General features: G+C 30.0%; 3 protein-coding genes across 4 annotated transcripts; 2 read left to right on the plus strand and 1 right to left on the minus strand.

The window, feature by feature from the left end:
* Positions 1-50: 50 nt before the first annotated feature.
* Positions 51-7,455, plus strand: LOC145742042 (uncharacterized). Of its 2 annotated transcripts, none has more exons than XM_082559780.1 (17): positions 51-283; positions 659-790; positions 1,247-1,321; positions 1,565-1,738; positions 2,097-2,228; positions 2,512-2,557; positions 2,687-2,730; positions 3,280-3,368; positions 3,590-3,682; positions 3,902-4,004; positions 4,547-4,722; positions 4,810-4,942; positions 5,578-5,718; positions 6,042-6,134; positions 6,319-6,396; positions 6,482-6,608; positions 6,686-7,455. In XM_082559780.1, exons 1-17 carry the CDS (start codon positions 245-247, stop codon positions 6,787-6,789), a joined length of 1,779 nt encoding a protein of 592 aa, XP_082415906.1. In that variant the 5' UTR covers positions 51-244; the 3' UTR covers positions 6,790-7,455. The 2 variants fall into 2 exon arrangements, with proteins under 2 accessions (XP_082415906.1, XP_082415907.1); XM_082559781.1 differs by having other exon boundaries at positions 6,689-7,455.
* A 628-nt stretch (positions 7,456-8,083) lies between these two features.
* Positions 8,084-12,860, minus strand: LOC145742560 (meprin A subunit alpha-like). The gene is made up of 16 exons (XM_082560337.1): positions 12,813-12,860; positions 12,691-12,733; positions 12,552-12,620; positions 12,122-12,255; positions 11,812-11,921; positions 11,540-11,715; positions 11,205-11,307; positions 10,979-11,094; positions 10,575-10,751; positions 10,321-10,468; positions 9,939-10,093; positions 9,521-9,696; positions 9,091-9,309; positions 8,872-8,980; positions 8,396-8,714; positions 8,084-8,138 (listed from the first exon to the last, which is right to left on the minus strand). Exons 1-16 carry the CDS (start codon positions 12,858-12,860, stop codon positions 8,084-8,086), a joined length of 2,157 nt encoding a protein of 718 aa, XP_082416463.1.
* Positions 12,861-15,126: 2,266 nt separating this feature from the next.
* On the plus strand, positions 15,127-21,345 carry LOC145743330 (uncharacterized). The gene is made up of 11 exons (XM_082561266.1): positions 15,127-15,209; positions 15,500-15,699; positions 17,192-17,432; positions 17,518-17,866; positions 17,950-18,056; positions 18,569-18,906; positions 19,002-19,124; positions 19,288-19,491; positions 19,983-20,184; positions 20,494-20,671; positions 21,069-21,345. Exons 1-11 carry the CDS (start codon positions 15,203-15,205, stop codon positions 21,208-21,210), a joined length of 2,091 nt encoding a protein of 696 aa, XP_082417392.1. The 5' UTR covers positions 15,127-15,202; the 3' UTR covers positions 21,211-21,345.
* The last annotated feature ends 280 nt before the right edge of the window (positions 21,346-21,625 follow it).

Genomic DNA, 21,625 nt, shown 5'->3' on the forward strand with positions numbered 1-21,625 from the left:
TTGTCAAATATTTTTACTGTAATCTGTTTTTATTATGTTTTAAAGGGTTATAGCTAATAGGTGTTTGGTTAAAGAAAAATTAAAGTTATAGCTTTAAGTTCTATGTTCACCAATTCGGGAAATCCAATAAATTGGCTTACAACTGTCAGACTGGTTGTCAGTCAGTCTTGCAGTCTTGTCTGACTTTCTATTCAGGATATTAATTAAAAAAGAAACAGAACAATTTAATAATCTTATATAAAAGATGCCTGCAAAAGTATCGTTAGAACATGCTGCACGCTTGGTAAGAATAAGCTTAAAAAGAAGTGTTCTAGCTATGTTTTGAGTAAATTGTTTTTATTTATTTTTTTATATTTATTTATTCTTGATGTGGGAAGGTCAACTTCATGACCTAAACATAGATTAACATCGGTCACCTTAATCCGGCTCAAGTTTCCTTCGGCAGTTTGGAATATTATAGATTTTAATTACTTTATAATTAAGCTGCTGATTAGGTATTGGGTTAGCATGAGTTCATTATTTAAAGGTACTACAGCATAAGAGCAGTGGGGATCAAACCAAGAATTGCATGTAGTAAAGCCAAGTGTTCTGACCACGAAAACGTAATAAAAATTAAAACATTTTTATTGCCAGTATTGAAATTCTGTTTTATATTAAGGCTGCACACCTATCCATGCAAAGAGAATTGGGAAAATATTGTGACGTTTGTGTTTGTGTTTCGGAAAAGAAGTTTTTGGCTCACAAATGTGTTTTATCAGCTAACAGCTCGAAATTAGATGCTCTTATATTGGTAAAATATTAAATTCCCGTTTATATAATAACTCTTTGCGAATTTAGTGGCTATAAAATGCACATTATACGTAATTATACCTAGTTTTAAAACCTTGAATATTTTTCGTTAAATAATTATATAAGCCTATACAAGCCGTCTTAAATTTGGTTACTTAGTTTTTTGTTGTATAAACCCTAAAAAGATTTATTTGTATTCATATTTAGATACCTTATTTTCTTGTTATTTTATTTTATGGTATTATATAACATTAAATCATTTGCTTTTAGCCTTTTTTTAATTTTTTGTAACAATTTAATAACATAACTGTAACAATTAAATAACAAAAAAAAAGAAAATTATTGCTTAAAAAATGCCACAGTTGTTTACAATTTTTTACACAATGTTTAATAACAAGGTCACCTAACCTTATATATATATGTTAACTGGCATCATTATTAATTTGTTTTATAACAGGATGCTATAGGGCAAAGTAGTAATAGCCAAGATATTGAAATAGAAATTCAAGGGGTCAGCCCAGTGGGCTTTGAGGTAGGTTGATTAAACAATTTAAATCTCTATGGCTTTTGCTAATGATTGATTTTATATTATTTAAATGGATTTTTAAAATTAATTTATTTTAAAAAAGATTTTTTTATATTAATTTATAGTGTAAAATGTGTACCTTCTATAACCTAAGTTTTCTTTTTTGTGATTTAATTTTTTTATTTTGTTTCGTATTTATATATTACCTTACCATTTCCTTTTGTATTTATTAAAAAAAACTTTTTTTAGAAACTTTTGGAATACTTCTATGTCGGGGAATTGAACCTGGAACCCCATACAGTGATGCCAGTTTGGATGACGGCAGCGTACTTAGAGCTACCAGATGTGGTGGCGATGTGCAACGATTATTGTCAACGATCTGTTACTTGTGTTTCAAACCAAAATTTGGATGAAGCTGCTAAAGTAAGAATGACAGTTAAGAGTTGGTATATTTTATGATACATATGTCAGAAAATTAACATCATTTATATCTATAAATAGTATAAGGAAATTCCTATCTATATATATATGCAATTTAATGTTTATGGCATTGGTGTTATTTTTTACCTACAGCCTATTTGACTTGTATATATATATATATAATTTTTTGCAATTTATGTATAAAAATAAGCAGAAATATCACTTACTTTAGTTATATGTATTTGTATTTTACACACAACAGGTATCAAACTCAAAACCTCCATTTTAAGAACCTGGGCTTTCCCATATTAAGGTCATATCATTATTGCATTAACAAATTTGTTTTTTATTTAATTTTTAGTTAAACAGTGGGACTAACACAATACAAACTAGCGGAACGACTGTTGTCATTTCCACCCTTAGCCCCCCTAATCCAGGAGGATCCCCTACTGCGACCCCAGTGTCCATAGCATCACCAGTCCTCCAAAACGAGGTATTTAAAAAAATAATTTAACTTTTTAGGGTTTTAAGTTTAAAATTATAATGTATATATTACGACAAATTATTTGTATTTAAATATTAGGGCCTATTGTTTAAACAATGGGTTAGGTTTTATTAATAAACCTTTATTATGGATTATTTTTTAAATGAAATTTTATTAAAGCTCTTTTTTATGGATTATTTTTTAAACTAAACTTTTATTAAAGCTTTGTTTATCTGGATTTATTTAAAAAAAATTATTTATATTTTAAGATTACCAACTATTTTTATTTTAGAATTTAAAATACAATCCTCTTTGCAATATTGCTGTGCCTAACAAAGGTAAATAAAATATTTTGTAAAAGAATATAAAATCCTGTTTAATTTATAATATACATACTATATCCAGTTACAAAGTATGGCTAGTTACTTTTTTAAAATTGTCTTTATAGCAAAAATTAATTTTTTTAGACACTGATTTATCCCAACCAGAAGATGGTCAAATAACTGATGAGGTTAGAATTGCTATTTTTTCTTTTGTATTTGTTAATGTATGGGGATTTTTAAACAACTTGCCAGTACTTGCTTGAGTATTAACTAAATGCGAATCTCTTTATTATGATAAACTGTATTTGTAAATAGAATTTTTTTTGTTAAATTTGTTGGATCATTTGTGCTTTTTGGACCTCAAAAAAATTAGGACCATAAAGTAGTAGAGAGAATTTGTGAGGACCGAAAAATAGGAAAAATTAGCGAGGACTGTAAAGTATAAAAGAGCATTAGCAAGGCCTGTAATATATGAGAAAAAATATAGTATATATGTAAAAAAATAGTTTGTAAAAAAATTGGCGGAGACAGTAAAGTACTAGAGAAAATCAGAAAGATTGTAAAGTACAAGAGAGAATTAATAAACACCGTAATATACAAGGGAACGTAGGACCATAAAATACGACAGAAAATTAGCCAGGACCATAAAGTATAAGAGTTAATTCAAGAACTGTCAAATGCTCCAATTTGTTAATTTGATAAACTTAATGATATTTTTACAAATTATTTATTTTTAGGGAGCGATTGCATGGACTTCATTACAAACAGCTACAGGTGGAGAATATCATCCTGCCAATAACACAACAGTTGACCCAAACTATTATCAGTAAGTTTCATTAAACTGTTGTAGTATTACAATATTGAAAAACAAATTTGTAATTTTTTGTAAATTTTAATTATATATTTATGTCAAATAAACTATAGATTAATTTTTACAGTTTCTTTTTTTACGAGTTTTTTTTAGAAATGTGTATAAGTGCAAATATTATTTTAATTTTTTTTTATTTATTTATTTTTTCTTTTCAAGTATTTTTTATATTTTTTTAGAACAAATGATAACCAGCGCAGTTGGAGCCAGCACACATCGACTTACCAAAACACCAATCAACCAATTATCACATCCAAACCAACAATACCAACGTAGGTGAAATGTCTTTAAAGTGGTTTAATGGTCCATGAATACTAGAGTTGCCTATTCTAAAAATATCTACTTAAAAATAATTCTTTTTGAGTTCAGGCATTCTTGTCAAAATATTGAATAATTACAGAATTGCTTTGGGCTCTTGTTTTTTTTGCATTTTTGTTTGATAATCTACTAATAAAATTTTTTTTTGGCATCACAAAAAACTTTTTTTTTAGATACAAGTTAGATCAAGACCCAAGTTCAATAATTGATGTAAATAAGTTACCTGGTGTAAAGATGGGAGAGGATAGATCAGAATGTGAAGACATAATGCTGGAGGTAGTTTATTTTTTTTGTTTATATCTTTATCCTCGATGTGGGAAGGTCGAACGCTGGACCTAAACATAGAGTAACAACAGTTACCCCGACCCAGTCTTGAGTTGTCTGTGGCAGTTTGGGGTATTATTAATTATAATTGCTCGATAATTATGCTGCTGATTAGGTGCTGGCTCAGCAGGAGTTCATATTGTTTATAGGGCCTTACTCAAGGGCGCTACAGCATGAAAGCAGTGGGGATTGAACCTTTGACCTCATGTGGTGTAGCAAGTTTTTACCACTACACCATGCTGCCAGTTACTTATCGTTATTTGTTTTATATTTAAATAACTTTTGGTAAAATTTTTTAAATTATATGTGACTGTTTTGTAAAAATTCATGTTTTGAACAAGTTTGATTATTTTTTTTAAATTAATTTTTTTTTTGTAAAAATAAATTTTTTTTAGTTTTTCTTAAAAATTTTTAATAAATTTTATATTATTAGCAACAATGTTGTATTTTATTTATATTTACTTGCAATCAACAAATCTGTGTTTTAATACAAGGTTGAGCGACTCAGGATACAACATCAACAATTGAAGCGCTTGCAACATCAACAACAACTTGGCAACAACCCTGTACCATTCTCTGTACAACAAAACATCTTACCTGCTTTCACTCAAGCTAACAACCAGCAACAACAAACTATAGCCATCGAACAATCGGCTAAAAAGAAGGCAAAGTATAAAAAAAAAATTTTTGGTTATTTTTTTAATTTTTTTGTCCTAAAATTTGATTTTTTATTTATTGACAAATTAATTTTAATTAGAAGAAAAAAATCAAATCATTCATCAGAGAGTGAGTTGGTTTCAACTAATGCGCTTATTCAATACATTCCAAATCAACAGCAACAACAACCACAACAACAACCACAACAACAACAGCAACAACCACAACAACAGGTACGACATAATACAATAAAATTCCTTACAACTTTAATTTTTTCCGACCACCCTATCTTAATGGAACTAGTAGATGCCCTGTCCAACGGTCTGGATTTTAAATGTTGTAATATGTTTGCAACTCTCAACTAATATTTCTCTGAAAATTTACCTGCACACCACAAATGGCAGTTTTATTTAGGCCTATGATTTAAACATACATATACATATAAATATATATATTTATTGTCCACCAAGCTCTAGTATATATAAATTATTTATTTAACAAAGTGTAGTTAAGCGGTCATTGCAGCGAACTATGAGCCGAAAGGTTTCGGGTTCGAGCCGCAACATTGCCACACTTTTCGTCCTTGAGCCCGGCGTTCACGGATAGCTTAAACACGTCACAATATCACACCCCTACCCAATAAAAAATATAAAAACCTATCACCTTAAGGTAATAGGAATAAAAAAATGATACCTGTAACCTGTACAAAATTCTTCAAATTTAGTACAAAATTTAGATGATATCTTATTATAATACATTTAAAATCTTTACAACTTCGATTTTTTGTGATTGTTTTTTTAACAGAATTAAATATTTAAAATAAAAGATTTGAGAAACCTGATATTATTTGTTTTTTTTAATGTCTCAGTTAATTCACCACACGATCGGAAATGGTTTGATGGGGAGTCAGTCTTCTTTAATGGGCAACACCCAACCTCCCCCAGATTTCCGAGTGGTAACCCCAGAATATCAGGAATCTCTTTACCTCAAACACCCAAAAATAGCAAAGGTAAGTGTTTTTGCAAAAAAATTCAAAATGTGTTTCGAAAAAATGAATGTTTTAAATTTATTGTTTAGATTTTTTGAATTTTTTTACTCAAAAATTGATTGATTTTGAGACATTTTATTTTTTTATAATATATTAATTTTTTTCAATTAATGTTGTGCTTAAAACTACATTATTATTTTAATAGATGTTTTAATAGCTAAAACCCTAATTTTTTGTATTAGGGATTTTGTGTTAAAATTGTAATTGCTATTGCATTTATTTTTACACATTTCACAAAAAAAATTATCTAAAAAACCATATTATAAAATAATCTTTTATAACAGGAGCCACCAATGGCAGCTAGTACAACAGTCACTGAACTACTTCAACGAGGAAAATCTAGAAAAAGAAAATCTGCAGAACAAAATGCCCTTAATGTAAGTTATTCAAATAACATGTTTACAAATTAAAAAAAGCGCATTCTGTTTACATATTCTGAAAGGGTGACAGACACAGTAAACTTCTTTAATGTTTATTTTTTTACGCACTATATTTTTACAATTTTATTTTTTTTTTTTACAATTTTACTTTTTTTTATTTTTTACAATTTTTTTTTTTTAGACTACAATCAGATCAATACTAGATGCGATGGATATTGTTGATTCTAGTGACCCAAAAGTTGAAGATGCTCTTTTTCTGGTACATTTCATACCTTAATTTTTTCTTAACTATATCAATTTTTAGAATAAATTAAATTAATTTAACACTTTTGTGAAAAATACAGATAATGGATAGATTTGATTCGTTAAGAGAAGGAATAAACACACCAACTGTTCGACGCAGTCTTTTGGTTAAAGTCAGGCACTCGATTCACTGCAAAAAGTGGAGAGTCAAAAAACAAATGCTCAAAGGTAAGAAGGTCAAAACGAATAAAATTTTATGAATTTTTATTTAAAAAAAAAAAAATAAATTCACAAATATTTTAAAGCAGATCAAAACTTGCATGGGATGGCACCGGAAGATGAATATAAAGATGAAGAATTTCATAAATTGCTGAAGGGTCATCAGAGCGAGGACAATCTACATGGATAGATGTGAAAATAATTTTTCTTTGAAAGATCACTTATGTTTTTACCTCTATGAAGATACCAAAAAACTAGTGCTTTAGAAATAAAAAAAAAAATTGTTAAGAAAATTTTTAATAATTTCAGTTTTCGACTTTTGTAAAAAAATTCTGAATTGTATTTTTTAAACAAATATTTTTCTTTTGGGTAAGTTGATTTTAATGTTTGGCACATCAGTTTATTTTAAAAGTGCTGCCAATATTTTATACATTTTATTTTAACCTATAAGCCCCTTTCGGCTTTTTCTGATCATGCTTTTATAGTAACATAAATAATTATATAAGGTAAGTAAAGTTATCTTAAAATTCTTAATTCAGAAGGTAAAGATTGGTATAGTGGTTATATTAATTATAGCACAAAATTTTAGGGGTTACGCATTTATACAATAAATAATATGGGTGCTACTATTTTATTCAAAACACAATTTCTGTGAGGGCAATACAATAGTGGAATAGGGATAATAAAAATTAAGGGTGCTCTTTTATTGCTGGAATTAAAAAACTTTAAAATTTTGCTAGTTTAAAATAAGTATCTCAATTATTGTATGGCTAGTTCCAGTATAAAAAATTTTTTTTAATATTATTTTTTTGGTTTTACTTTTTTTAGTAAACTTTTTTCAATACCTTTCTAAAAATATCATTTGTAAATATTTTTATTTGTTTTTGTATTTTATCTTAGTATGAAGATAGTTTGTTCTCAAATTATGTAAACGTTGTTGTTTGTTTTTTCTTGGATAATAATAAATTGTCAGATAAAATCTTTAAACGGTCAGTCTTAGGGCATTATATCTGTCTGTTGTATTCTAACATCAGTTTAAAAAGATAGTTTCACAAACAGCTATTTATTCCCTTATAGTTATTATTTACTTGGAAAGTTAGAAATTGTAAAATATCCTGCTCTATGACTTGTTAAGTTAAACTATTTAAATAAAAACCAAACTATTTGGAATTGAAACTTTGCTATCATTTATGATTCTCACCTATTTGCAATCTACCTCTTATAGCACGATTACCTTGCTACTAAATACGTGAATCCTGCTTTACAGACACATTATACCTCTGTTATTATGGGTAAAATGTATCGTCATTGTTGTAGGTCCATTTTGTAATATTTAAGGGTAACGTTAATAAATTGAATCATCAACGACTTAAAAATTGCAATTAATTTTTGTTAATTTATTTGGTATATGAGTATTATTATAAAATAATTGCATTGGTATACATTCAAATTATAAAGAAAACAGCAAAGAATTTGTCGGTCCTCTAGACTTTATCCATATTGTATTGCTCGTTGACATGACCCTTTCTTTGTCCGAACCTTTAAATTTAAAAAAAAATTATGAAAAAAAATATAAAAATGTCGTTATGTGTTTTATGTTAAGTACTTTTTTCTTCAGTTTTTTATTATTGGTGTTGTATATCGTCTAAGATGGTAACAAGTTTTGACTAAGCATAGCCTAGCCTAAGTTTTTGTCATTTTTGTAAAATTTAAGAAATTCAAATAATTTAGAGGCCTACACTGTTACAAGATATTAAATATATGTTCAAACTCTTCTGAGATGCAAATGCAATTACTTCTGAGATGCAAATGCAATCGCATTGATAGCAGATTGGTGCGACTGGTTCATACACATCATAACCATTGCCATAACCAAGAAAACGCCGACAACGCAACCAATTGCAGCAGCTACTGCTGTTGTTATAGAAACAGTGTCGTCTTGTTCTGTCATGTTGTCTGGCATCACAACATTTACGTTGATGTCTCGGCTATGTGGTAAATGATCGTCTGAATGATGCTCTTCTGCAGCCATTGGTTGGGGAGCAGCTTTGCCTCCTACTTGTTGTTTTGGGAGCTCGAATTTGGTTGGGTTGTCGCGGGCAAAACTGGACATGTCTAAAAAATATTAAATAAAGTAAAAGCATTACAAAACTGCAATGGTGTTTATAAAGATATGTTTTGTAAAGCTTATACCAACACAAAATCACAAGACTGTGCATTAAAGATAATTAAAAGAGCTAAAATTTTGACTTTTTGTGTTACTATAGCCTACCTTTAACGTTGACGGATACGACCACTCGGTCGTTCTTCACGAATTCCATTGTATTAAGGATATCACTCAATGGCATGAAGTTGGAATACCCATATGCTCCGTTTTGGCTCTAAATCGAAAAGAGGGATAAAAATGGTTGGTCAAAATTACCACACATTTTTTGAGCTATTTTTTTAGTGATTATATTTTGAAAGAAAAAATCATGAAATGCTTTCTTACTGATGTTGGTTTATTCCAATTTCCACCCGAGGAAGTTGTAATAAATTGAGAGTATTGACTCATCCTCTCCACAGCATTAGCCTTTTGATCGACGATCATCAACCTAAGGACACGGTTATAGAAAGGCCATGAGAGGCTTTCGTCGTTGACACCTTGTGCTACAGCGTAGTACATGCTCCAATAACCGTCAACAGCACTGCTGGTACCGTGTGGATAAAACTATAAAGGTGTACAACATTTAAATATTAATATAATTATATAATACTTGGGGGCTTTGTTAAATAAAGGGGGCTTTGTTAAATAGTTGCTTGGAAAAAATTGAAGGCTAGTAGCTTATACCTAACTTGAAGTAAAAGTATTGTAGTATCTTATTAGTTCTGTTTTTTTAAAGGGTATTAGTTTAATATATGTAACTTATTTTGCAACTTACCAATATCTTGAAACCATATCCAGCCTCGTCATACATCAGCGGGCTGTAGATTCCATCTCCTTTCGAGGTTGTTGCAAGCAAATTGGCAAAGTCGTTTATCACGAAATAGCTTGTGTCACATGCCTTGTCGAGAATACTGACATCATCAATGGCAACAATATCATTAGGATCAGCAGCTAAAAATAATATTATATATATACTAAGTTGACTATAGTTTAAAAACAGCAAATCTGTACAATGACTAAACACTCTTTAGTGTTACCTTTGGCAATAGGCATCCTAAAAAAGATTTCTGGTAACTGTATTACTTTGCAAATATTCGGTCTACTTTCTGAACATTATTTTACAAATTCTGCTATTTATTTATTACTAAAATGTCAACAAAACACAAAATATAACTTAGATAACATTTGCTTACATGTTTTAGCGGCAAAGACAAGCTTATATCTTGCTGGGGCTGCGATAGTAACTCGTTCAACATTCCAGAAGTTCTCGTGGTCGCCGTTAATTGTTACAACTGGATCAGATTGCAAAATCTCACCGTTTTGTTGGTCAATTGTGCCAATATAAACTCTGTTAAAATTTAAAAATGGTTGTTAAACGATAACTTTAGCAACAACATAAATTTTGTGCATCATTTATGGTTGTAATTGGATTGCATTTTTATGCACGTAAGCTAAGGCAAAAAGAAGTTGTCCAAATAGTTTGTTAAAATATGACTCGCAAACTATGTTAGTCTTTATATTAAACTTACAAACAAGGAAAAACGTTTCTTAAAAAAATGGATTTTGTATATTTACCCAAATCCGGCTTCACTACCATCAACAAGGTCCATGTAGTAAGAAAATTCAAGACATTGTTGTGGGCTGTTGCTTTGCAAGCGCATTGACCTTAAATATGCCAACTGACCAGCGGTTTTACCAGAGACATCCAACATCATAAAACTACCTAAAAACAATTTTAAAACAGATGTAGACTCTTTTTTTTTGACAAAACAGCATATATATTGGATGCTGTTGTAAAGATTGTTACTTAAAAAAAAAGTATTTTTTACCTTCTCCGTCCTTGGATAAAGTTGTATCAAATGATGGAAATCCAACTGGAATGTTTTTGCCTTCTAAGTTAGCTAAATCGTATCTGATCCAGTCTACATCGTCGGTCGTATCTTGAACGTAACCACAAGCTGTCGATTCCTCAAATCCACAAGCGTAGGAATGTCTGATTGGGTCACCTAAATGGTAATTAAATTAGACATTTCTTTAAAAATATTCTACAAAACAGCTGTAAATTTATTGTATTTTATTTATTATTTGGTGTTTGGATGTCTTAAAGAAAAAAAAATTGAACATAGCAAGAACTATTGCATCATCTTAGCTTTCATTTATCCACATTTCTAAAAAATTTACGATTACACCAAGTTCGATATGGGTTAATTTATTAGAGTAGTAATTTACTAACCACATGGATACATTCTGTTTATCAAGTTGGCGTCACTTGGACTGAAAGTTCTTCTCTGGCCAATAACATCTTGATATGCTGGGTCAAGTGTAATGATAGTTTGAAGTCCATTGTTACTGCATAACAAAAAAAAGGTTATGCAATTTAAACAAACCTTGTATTGTATTGGTTGTTATTAAGTATGTAAAATGAATAGGTTTGATGACATTACTGTTGGAAATCTTACCTAAAAGAAGTATCCCCGTAGTGCATGACAGAGTTGTAATCGTAGGAGACTCTTCTGTCATCGATAACGTCATAACTGTATGTGTTGAAGTTGTGAACCTTATCTAAAAGTAAACAAAATAACTAACTAATATGATCACCCTTCTTAAAGTTTGCAAAGTGTGCAGTTACTTTGAAAAACACAAAACTCATGAATAACGACTAAATGAACGTTGGTTTTATTTGACTAATCTAAAATGTAAAGAAATGATTAAATATTAATTACCTACCTCAATAAATTTAGTTAAGTTCAAACAATGACTTTGACTTTTTTGCTTATCATCACGTGACCGTTACCTGAGTCAATATTCTCTGTCATGATCGTGATGTAGTCATTGCTGTCAGTTCGTGACTGTTCGTGATAGATTCCGATGGCGTGCATGATTTCGTGGATAACAGTGGACATCTTCTCGCATCCGCTTCCGATGGAGATCGTCTGTCCTCCTCCGACGCAACCCACACTCGAGTAACATCTGAAAAATTTAAAAATAAACATTTCAATGGTTGAAACTACATTAAAAGACGTTTTATTATTACAGTAACTTAGCCTAAGTAGTGTTTCGTCTCACCCGTTAAGTGGTTGAAAGAGAATGTAATCTCTTTCGTTTGTTCGATCTGGGAAGTTTAAGCAAGTTCTCATTTCATATTCTTGCCTGGCATCTTCGATTCCGGAAATAGCCTGCAACATTTAAAAAAAACTGTAATGAGTCTTCATGTAAGGTTATGTTATCTGTTGTTGGTAATTTTAATTTTGAAAGATAAGTTAATTTGGAAAGTTTGTTTTTATAGATATGGCACTTTAGATTATACTCCTGTGGGTAAGATACTTTATGTACTGTTATTTTAAAAAAAAACACTTTGTTTAAAACTTATATTTACCAGCATTCCAAGCAAGTTCGAGTATTTTACTGGGATAGTCGTAGTGGGCCAATAAGCTGCTTCGTTGGTCAAACCGTTGTAACCTTCTCGGCCTGGGCGTATGTCACCGTCGGTCAGTTCATCTAATTTTTGCCCTGTTTGATTTTAAAATGTTTTTTATAAATGCGATGAGCAAAAATGTTTTAGGTTATATTATTAAATAAATCTTTAGTTAAAAAAATTTGTTATTTAATAATTTTGATCTATGAGCTTTTATTCTGCAAAGTTTAGAAATCAATGATAACACATACTTGAGATGTATTTAAAATTGGATAAGCAAATGAATTTTCCAACAAAATGTATGCCAGGTTGTGAAATTTACTTTGTTTATGTTAAGTTTTTAAAAGTTTAAAACTTTTTTAAATTTGTTTTAGATTATAATACAATTTACTTTGGTTGATGTTAAAGATATCTTCATCATCTGGGGCACTTGCAGTGGCCGCATTTCTATCCAAAATTCCTAAAAAATATAAATCAACATTTTAAATTTAAGAAAATCTCTAAAAAAAATTTAATAAATTAACACTGACCTTGGCCAATCGAACCTCCTTTAGATGTGATTCGCGGAGACAACTAAATAAAAACAGGAACATAATTTAATTTATATATTTTTCTGATATTATATAGAAAACACACAAGTTAAGTATATTACCTGCGCAAAAGCACTGCTTAAAAGTAAAGCAAAAACTAACAATTTCATTTTTGATATTTGAAACAACTTTAAAAAAATTTCAATTGTTTCTGTAAAAAAATTGGAAAGTTATTTAAAAATTGAAGCTAGTTGTTACATAGTCGCACCCTATCAACTAAATGTTATGTTGCTGAAGGCTGCAATCAATATAAAGGCAATTTCAATTTGACTTTTTAGTTTACATACCATAAAGACAAACACTGTCAAAATCGAAATCAAACATTAAATTAATTTATAATATTTTTACCAACAATCTAGTTTGTTTTAGATTACAACGATATGCGTAAGAGATTAACCAAATAGCCTGAACACTTGAGTTTTGGACTTTCGAGTTTGTGTTTGCAAAATCAAAAAATTTTACACAGCAAATGTCTGCAATTAATTTACAGATTTTTAAATATTTTTTCAACTCTAAAAGTTTTTTTATAAACAAAAATGCAATATTATATGAATGCATTAGACATTTTTAAACAGATTTGTTTAAAATATATTTAACAAAATGCATAATATATATTTTTTTAAACTTAATTCAAGGTCATTTCAATTACTGCACTCTGACCTTCTCAAAAGCAAATGACGTATGTGCCACATTGACATAAAGATAAACCATTTTTTAATCTGAATGCAAACATCTTTTTAAGTAGGGGCGTATAGGCACTTGAGCACAATAAAAGATATTGTTCCTAAATTATGTTTTGAAAGGTATCATGATATATGTGTAGAATTGCCAAAACTATGCAATGTTTTTAGACCATAAAGTTGGTTTTATTGTTTTTTTTATATTTTGCAATTTGTATAGGCCTAACCATTATATTGTTTACGACATTTTTTTAAGTTTCATTTTTAATTAAAAAAAATAATTAATTTAAAAAAAAAAAAATTAATTAATTTTTTTATGCATTGCATTCCTAAAATTTTCATTTACCTGAACTACTAAATTTTTTATTGGGTTATAACTTTTTAAATAATTGTTACATCCTTAATTTGAAGCAATATTTTGTATATTTTTGTCAAAGAAACTATGTTATTGAAAACCTTTAAGTTGTTTTCAAAAATGTCTTTTGTCACAACATGTTATTTTTTGCCACAAGTCATTATATCAATTTAAGTCAACCGTATCATTACTCTATACATAGACCCGCCAATTTTATTGTGATTTCATATTGTAACCACACAATACTATAACTTTCGAACAGGACGCATTATTTAGCCACCCACAATTGGTCGTCTAACCCTTAATCAAACAACTATTCTTTTATGATGTCATATAGTAACTGGTGATAGATTTTGGCCTATTGTAGAAAGCACAATCGTTACGAAGTAATTTTGAGATTGTGCAAACAAAAGGTTACGGCATATCTAAATATTTTTCTTGTCTGTTGTAAAATCTAATCGATTTATAATTCAGATGTCAATGGCTTTAAAACTAAAATAAGGTCTGTTTTTAGTATTGTTTAGAGATTGGAAATATTTTAAAATATATTTTGATTGGTACAAATTTTTTCAAGAAAAGGTGTTTAAAAACAGACACAGAAATCCTTGGAAAATTGTGCTTTTTTAATGTCTTTGTAGTGGGTACGCTACCTAAATTTTATGTAGTTTTGTGGGCAAAGAAATAACAAGATTTTTTATGTTGTAGGCATTTGAAGGCCTTTTCTTTTTAAAGTATTATAGTATTAGAAGTTAAATGCTTTAAACTAAAAATCAAGCCTGTTTTAGGATGGAAAAATTATGCTGTAAGATCAATTTAAACTTTTATATATACTTAAAAAAAGTTGTGAAACAATGACAGAAAACGGGTTATAAATTGCATTTATTTTGATGTTCTTGTAGGCTTACTTATGGTGCGTAAAATTTATATCATGTTGTGTGTTAGTATGTTTTACATCTTTTATTAGCCTATAGTTTTTTAATCAAATAATTTAGTTTTTACAAATTGTTTACATTATATAACATAAAGTTAACATACTTTATGACACATTAAAAGATGGGGCGTGTAACAACATACACCATAATTTCTAACCGCGCTTTTTAAATCAGGAGTTCTGATTAATAATTCATGACAACTACCTTGATGTTTATCTGTTACACGAGCGATTTAACCACCGTAAAGGTTATATCACTAACAAAACGCTGTTTCATGTTTAACTACAGAATTTTTAATAAGAGCAGTAAGTAGAATTGTTTTATGAAAATGGAAAGTTGGATAAAGTGTATAGAAAATAACTTAAAGAATGGGGATTTAAATTTATTAACAATTTGGAATTAATATTATGGATTATACAAGAAATATTTCTTTACAAAAGATTGGGATTTACTGTTAGATTAAACATCAAATAAGGAATTACAAAATGAGTTGTGAGTTTAAAGTTAAATGATTAAAATTTATAAATTTAACAAAAAGTTACTTATTAAAAACTAACAATAATTTTAAAAAATAATCTACAAACTGTGCAAAAATGGACTGTTAGACAATTAAAACGCTTAAAAAGTCGTCTAAAACATGGCTTGTCATGATTTTTATTCTTTTACAGTTGACTACTCTTAAAATAAAGTTTATTCTAAAGCATATTTCAAATAAAATTCCTTTTTAAGTAACATTAAGCTATATAGATTAAATAAAAATTTTAATCATATTTTTTATTCAGTCTATTCTCATAATTCAATATCGCCTCCTTTTCCAAGTCCTCCGCCACAGATACGTCACGAGAGTTATGATGTCATGAACTCCCCAGCTGTGGTTGTCTTGGAGACTGCGCAAGAAGGATTGTTACGCATTAAAGTGGAGAGTGACGTCATGGCTTATATTTTATATTGTCATTACGAGGAATTTTCGAACATTCAGCAGGTGAATATTTGGATACAAAAGATTTTTTTCTAAATCATTAAACTGTTCCAGGGGTTTACAAAAAGCCAGCAGCATGGTGTAGTGGTTTAATAACTGGGCTTCACTACATGAGATCCAGGGTTTTATCCCTACTGCGTTCATGCTGAAGCGTCCTTAGTAGGGTAATACAAACGTTTAAAAACTCCTGCTAAGCCAATACCTAATCAGCTGTTTATAATATAGAGCTATAATAATCTATTTTATTTCAAACTGTCAAAATCAACTTGGGATCAGGGTGCGGAAGTTACTCTATGTTTAAGTCGTCAAGCCGATCTTTCTTCATTAAGGTTAAATGATTTTAAAAAGCAGTTATAGATTGGTTTATCAGAACCACTAGGTTAGAAACTCGTTGTTAAAACGTCCACATGCCTAACAACAAATACGTTTATTAAAAGTTTAGCAAAGAAATAAAGTTTAGAGTAGTACTAAAATTTTAACTTAATAAATTATAACTACAATATTTATAAAAGGTCTAATTTTGGCGTTTTATTACAAAAGATTGGGTTAGATTTTTTTACTTAAAGACTTTATGTTTTAAGCAACTATTTTTGAATGTATTAGATTTTATTCAAGTGTTACATCCAATTAGTTAAGTTCTAAGATATGTAAAAGTAATTAGCTTTCCCCATGGAAACAAAAACTTAATTAGAAATATTGTTTGTGTATATATGTAGATATAAAGGTTTATGACCCTAACATACATGTGATTATATTGGTAGCTTTTTTATGTTTATGTTTAAGGAACGTGCTGATTTCTGATTGCTTTTTCTCTTAACAAACACCAGCAATAAAATGTTGAATTATTGATAACAGATTGTTTTTTTAAATCCGCTTAGAAACGAAATACTTTATTGTTTTTTATACAATTAGTTATGTTGTGTTGTTTTAGGATAATTGTTTTTGTTTGTTTATTTTTAAAATGTAACATAATTTTGATTCTAATCAAAAACTGATTTAATTGGCCAAAACTAATTTAAATTAACCCAACTTAAGTAATTGTGAATATTATTTATTGCATAAATTTAAAATTGCTTCTATTTTTAAGAAAACTACAAATTTAAGTAACGATTAAAAAATTAAGTTATTTGTAATTGTTTTTTTCAGTTTATTTTTAATAATGGTTATTTTAATGCATTTTTTAATCTGTTTAAATAAAAGGGAAAGCCATACAACTTTTATGGTTACTTAATTTTGTTATATTAACGGAAGGTTACTAACCAGGTATCTAGAATAATATTATTCTATGGGACAGTTTAAAAATGCGTCAGGACAAACTAAAATAAACTATGAAGTCGCTTTTTTGTCTTGTTTGTTATAAGTTGTATTAAAAAGTGGCTTTTTGGCAACACAACCCCTTATACTTTTTCTGAGAAAAAAAGTGATATTAGTTTTAACTTACAATTTGTTATTCTATTGTAGTTAGTATGTTTAACTAACACAATGTTTTTTATAGGAGTATGGAGTATCTATTTCCTGGTCTGGTATGGACAACATGGTTGTCTTTTGCGCCACCATGCGGTCAGACCCCACTCTTCTTCATAGCGCCACCCAGCGTTTCGTGTCGTTTTACAACTACATCATCTCTAACTTGGTCGCCGCGCCTCTGAGCGACCATGTGACTAATATAACCTTGCATCAGTATCACAGAGCAACGTTTCAAGTGAAGTCGAATCACCCAAAAGCTATGATAAAAGGTGAAAAAAAATTTAGTTTTTAAATTAAAAAAAATGGACATATAATTTTCTAGAAGAAAAAAACTCTAAATTTTTAATTCTTTAGATATTAAAAGCACTGGAAAACTAGCTTTGTACTGTTTTGTTAACGAAGTCAACAGCGCAAAACGAACATTTCTAAACGCACTGAGCTCCTCCACGCCGTCTAGCGGTTCGTCTACGCCATCAATTTATCGCAACGAAAGCCAATTCACGACGTTTTCAAGACCGACTGGAAATTACAAAACAAGACCAAGAGAAAGAATGGAGAGTGACGTCATTTCTCAGACTTCGAATTCGCCGACTAATCAAGCTTATTATAGAGGGGTTAGTGATGCAACAATTAGACAACTAAGAACAAGGACTTACACAGATTCAAATATGAGGATTCCGTCAATTGAAAGAATAAATATAAGGTAAATAACAAATATTAAAGGTTTGCAAGTTATAAAAAAAAAAAAATTATTTATGTCAAATTTCCTTATGTTTTAAATTTTAGGGAAGGAGACGATTTGTCAAATACATCGTCGGGATATGGAAGCAATTATGGTAGAAATACTTACCAGTATACACCTTATAATGATTTACCACAAAGAGCTTATTCAGGTAACATGTTACTTGGATAAAAACATTTGGTCACCGATTTGCTGGTTACCACTCGGCCAAAAAGCCTTAAGTCAAGGACGCTACAGCAGGAGCGCAGGTTGCGGGTTCGACTTCACACTGTTCTCATCTTGTAACGCTCTTGAGTTAGGCGCTATAAAAAAAACTCCTGCTGAGCCAACACTGAGTCAGCAGTTAAGTAACGTGCTATATTAATTTATAATATCCCAAACTGCTAAAGGCAACTCGAGACTGGGTTAGGGTATCTGAGGTTACTCTATGTTTAGGTCGTAAAGTCGACCTCCCCACATCGAGAATAAATAAATATAAAAAAAAGTAAAAAACTTGATTTTTTATGTTATGCTTAACCCAAAAAATTGTGAGAATTGCCGAAGACATTTAAAGTTTTAAAGGCTAGTGTAACTAATGCTACTTTTATTTTTAGTCTGTGAAGACGGCCATATTCGCATTGGAATTTATATATATATTATTAACAATAAATAAATATTATTTAGATGGCGTTTTCGAATACCAACGACTTCCTCCTATAGCCTCACAATCTACATTATTACGTCACGCGCAACCCGGGCAGCGTCATGTGATAAATCGACCCAACCGGAACGTGACCGGAACTTTGCCAAAAGACTACACGATGTACGATGACGTCACTGATTTTAACACTACGTCACAATACAGGACAATGACCCCTGCGCAGATTAACAGCCGCGCAGACGGTCAAACGTATATTAGTAAGCGAAGTCATAATCTATCCCCAACTATGAGTTCGCGTTCGAATTTTGGAAATTATTCATCACTGCGAAGACCACTATCGCAGGATCGAATCCCAATACCGGTATGCAATTTATTTGCTACAAGAAGTAACTTTATTTATACATATAATTTTTTTTTTATTTAAAATTAACTGAAATATTTAATCTTTTAACTCAGTCGAATCATCTGAATAAATCAAGATCCCCTGGATTACCAAACATATCTCAACTTCCGCCAACCCGTATTCCCAAGCTTAAAAGTCCTTTCATGTTTAAACAAAATCACAAAATTTATTTCCAGGTAAATTGTTTTATTAGATTAGGATAAAATAATGTCCTAATTTACTTTAAAAAAGATGGCGATGATAAGGTTCGTACCCGAAACCTTTCAGTCCGTAAGTCAATGTCATGACCGGTACAAGAAACCTTAAAACTTAATAACTAATTTTTGTTTTTGTTTACAGACTACGACACCAACTGGGATCGAAATCGAAGTGCACGAAGGTGACGTGACAGATACTGATTGTGACGTCATAGTTAACGAGACGAACAGTCAGTTGCATGTAAATGGGGAACTGGCTTGGGCTGTAGCCAAATACGGGGCTTTCGAAATTCCTAAACTAACCAAACTTCACCTGGCAATGCATGGACCGCTTGCAGATGGAAAGGTGATGTGTTTTTTTATGTTATATTAGATTTAAAAAACAAATATATGGTTTTGAAATTTATTTATGGAGCATTTATAGGCACCATATTTGGGCATCATATTTTATCGAAACAAACAAAATATAATTATATGGGTACAAAAAATAAAAATTATCTCTGTTAAGGCGATTTTATTTTCGCGAAAAAGTGTGTTTAAGATATCCGTAGTAGTGTGGCATTGGTGGGGCTCGAACCCCAAACCTTTCGACCCGTAGTCTGGTGTCATTAGCGCTATAAGCGTTGTCTTTTTGTCTCTAAATCCTCTTAAAGGGATAGGTTTTTTATTTTTATTGGAGAGGGTTGTGATATTGTGACGTGTTTGAGCTATCCGTCAACGTCGGGTTCAAGGGCGAATAAGGCGACTTTGGTGCGGCTTAAACCCCCAACCTTTCGGCTTGTAGTCTGACACTATGACCTAAGTATCGTCTTTAAACAAAACTTTTTAATTTTACAGGTTATGATGACACCTAGTGTCCGACTGCCGAGTTTGCACATAATCCATGCTGCGATTCCTAAATGGCAGTCAAAAAATACAAAAAGATGCAAAAAATTACTTTACAACACTTACAAAAATATTTTTAATACGGCCAACATTGAATTACGGGCGCAATCTATCGCTCTTCCTGTTTTGGGCATTTCTAATATCGGCAACTTAGGTAAATTTGTAAATTACATGACTCCTATTTTAATCATGTAATCTGTGTATTTTTTAGGAAGTTTTGAAACCGTTTTCCGGTGTTGTTAGTTACTCATATTATTTTTTTTACAAATGTGATAGATAAATTTATTTTAAGATCACTTAATTTTGGGAAAATTCGAAACCATTTTATTAGTTTTGTACTTTTTTGTTTACCCTATAAATGTGATATTTTTTTTCTATCTTAAGACTAATTTTGCTGAACGGATTACTTGTCCTTACTATAGTTTAAAATTAAATTTTTTGTTTTAAAATTTTGACCGTTTAGATGACTCATTTCCATTACATGTTGGCACTGAAATAATGTACCAAGCTCTTATATCCTTCCTTAAACTTGGTTCACCTACACTACGTCACATCCGCTTTGTATCTAATGACCCAGAACAGGTCAATCTTATTGTGACGTCGATCAAGCCGAAAATTGAAAACGTGACTTACGACAAAAGGTATAAATTTCGAAAAAATTTTATCGACAATTTTCTGATGATTTTGTTACCTTAGGCTAGATGACGTAATCTCAAATTGATTGCGTCATGAAATTAGATAAACTCATTTGCCAAACCTTTTTGGTATTTTTAGGAATTTTTAATGTTTTTAAAATTTGGCTTAGGTTGGTTATCTTTGAAGAGAAAAAAACACGGCCCGTTTATCGGGATTTTTTTAATTCTTTTTTATATCGAAAACTGACTTTTCAGCTTAAATTAAAATGTTATTTTAATTTCCCTGACGCATTTAAAGGATTAAAATACTAGTTTGAGTTGTTCTTAATTTTCTTGTAAGTACTTTGTTTATTTAAAAAAAATTGACAGCGTTTTTTTCTACTTATTTTACTTATTTTTTTAGGTTCCTTCGACAGCATAAAAACAATTCTAAAACGTTGAAGAAAAGTCTAAATTCTCCTCTAACGCAACATAGTATTTCTCCGATACCCCAACACAACAATAATAATAACCGCAACGAACGTTCCTATTATTACTACAACTAACATTACAAATTAAATTGATTCAAAATTTTATTTAGAATGTATACGCCTCATAATTCGCAACTTAAAAAACATGATTATAGTTTTGTTTGTGATACAGTTAGCACTTTATTTAATATATTGCCAATTAATGTTAAGTTTTTTTATTTGGATATATTTGCATAGGTCCAATTTTGATCGTTCAAATTAATTTTATTGGACGGTTTTCTATTTGAAATAAGAAGCTACATCAAAGGGAAACTTAATATATTTTATTTTTAACTTTTATTACTTTGCTCCTCTCAGAATATTATTTTACCTAGATTTTATTATTACCAAAATTTTATCAGGTATATTAAGCAAATTATGCGTAAAATATTATTTGCTTAATTGCAAAAATGATATTGTTTATTTGATGATATTTGCGGATATGATTTAA

Source organism: Corella eumyota, chromosome 2 (genome assembly GCF_963082875.1).
Source record: "Corella eumyota chromosome 2, kaCorEumy4.1, whole genome shotgun sequence".
NCBI classification, from domain to species: Eukaryota; Metazoa; Chordata; class Ascidiacea; order Phlebobranchia; family Corellidae; genus Corella; species Corella eumyota.

Bases quoted from the DNA above. Each gene is read 5' to 3' on its own strand.
- LOC145742042 (XM_082559780.1), top strand. From the start codon at position 245: ATGCCTGCAAAAGTATCGTTAGAACATGCTGCACGCTTG. The intron at 4,005-4,546 runs GTAGTTTATTTT...TTTTAATACAAG, and splicing joins GTGAAGACATAATGCTGGAG to GTTGAGCGACTCAGGATACA. The intron at 4,943-5,577 runs GTACGACATAAT...TTAATGTCTCAG, and splicing joins AGCAACAACCACAACAACAG to TTAATTCACCACACGATCGG.
- LOC145742560 (XM_082560337.1), bottom strand. From the start codon at position 12,860: ATGAAATTGTTAGTTTTTGCTTTACTTTTAAGCAGTGCTTTTGCGCAG. The intron at 9,697-9,938 runs GTAAGCAAATGT...TATTATTTTTAG, and splicing joins TGTCTTTGCCGCTAAAACAT to CTGCTGATCCTAATGATATT. The intron at 8,715-8,871 runs GTAGGCTATAGT...AATATTTTTTAG, and splicing joins CGTATCCGTCAACGTTAAAG to ACATGTCCAGTTTTGCCCGC.
- LOC145743330 (XM_082561266.1), top strand. The intron at 17,433-17,517 runs GTGAAAAAAAAT...TTAATTCTTTAG, and splicing joins CCCAAAAGCTATGATAAAAG to ATATTAAAAGCACTGGAAAA. The intron at 18,057-18,568 runs GTAACATGTTAC...AATATTATTTAG, and splicing joins ACCACAAAGAGCTTATTCAG to ATGGCGTTTTCGAATACCAA.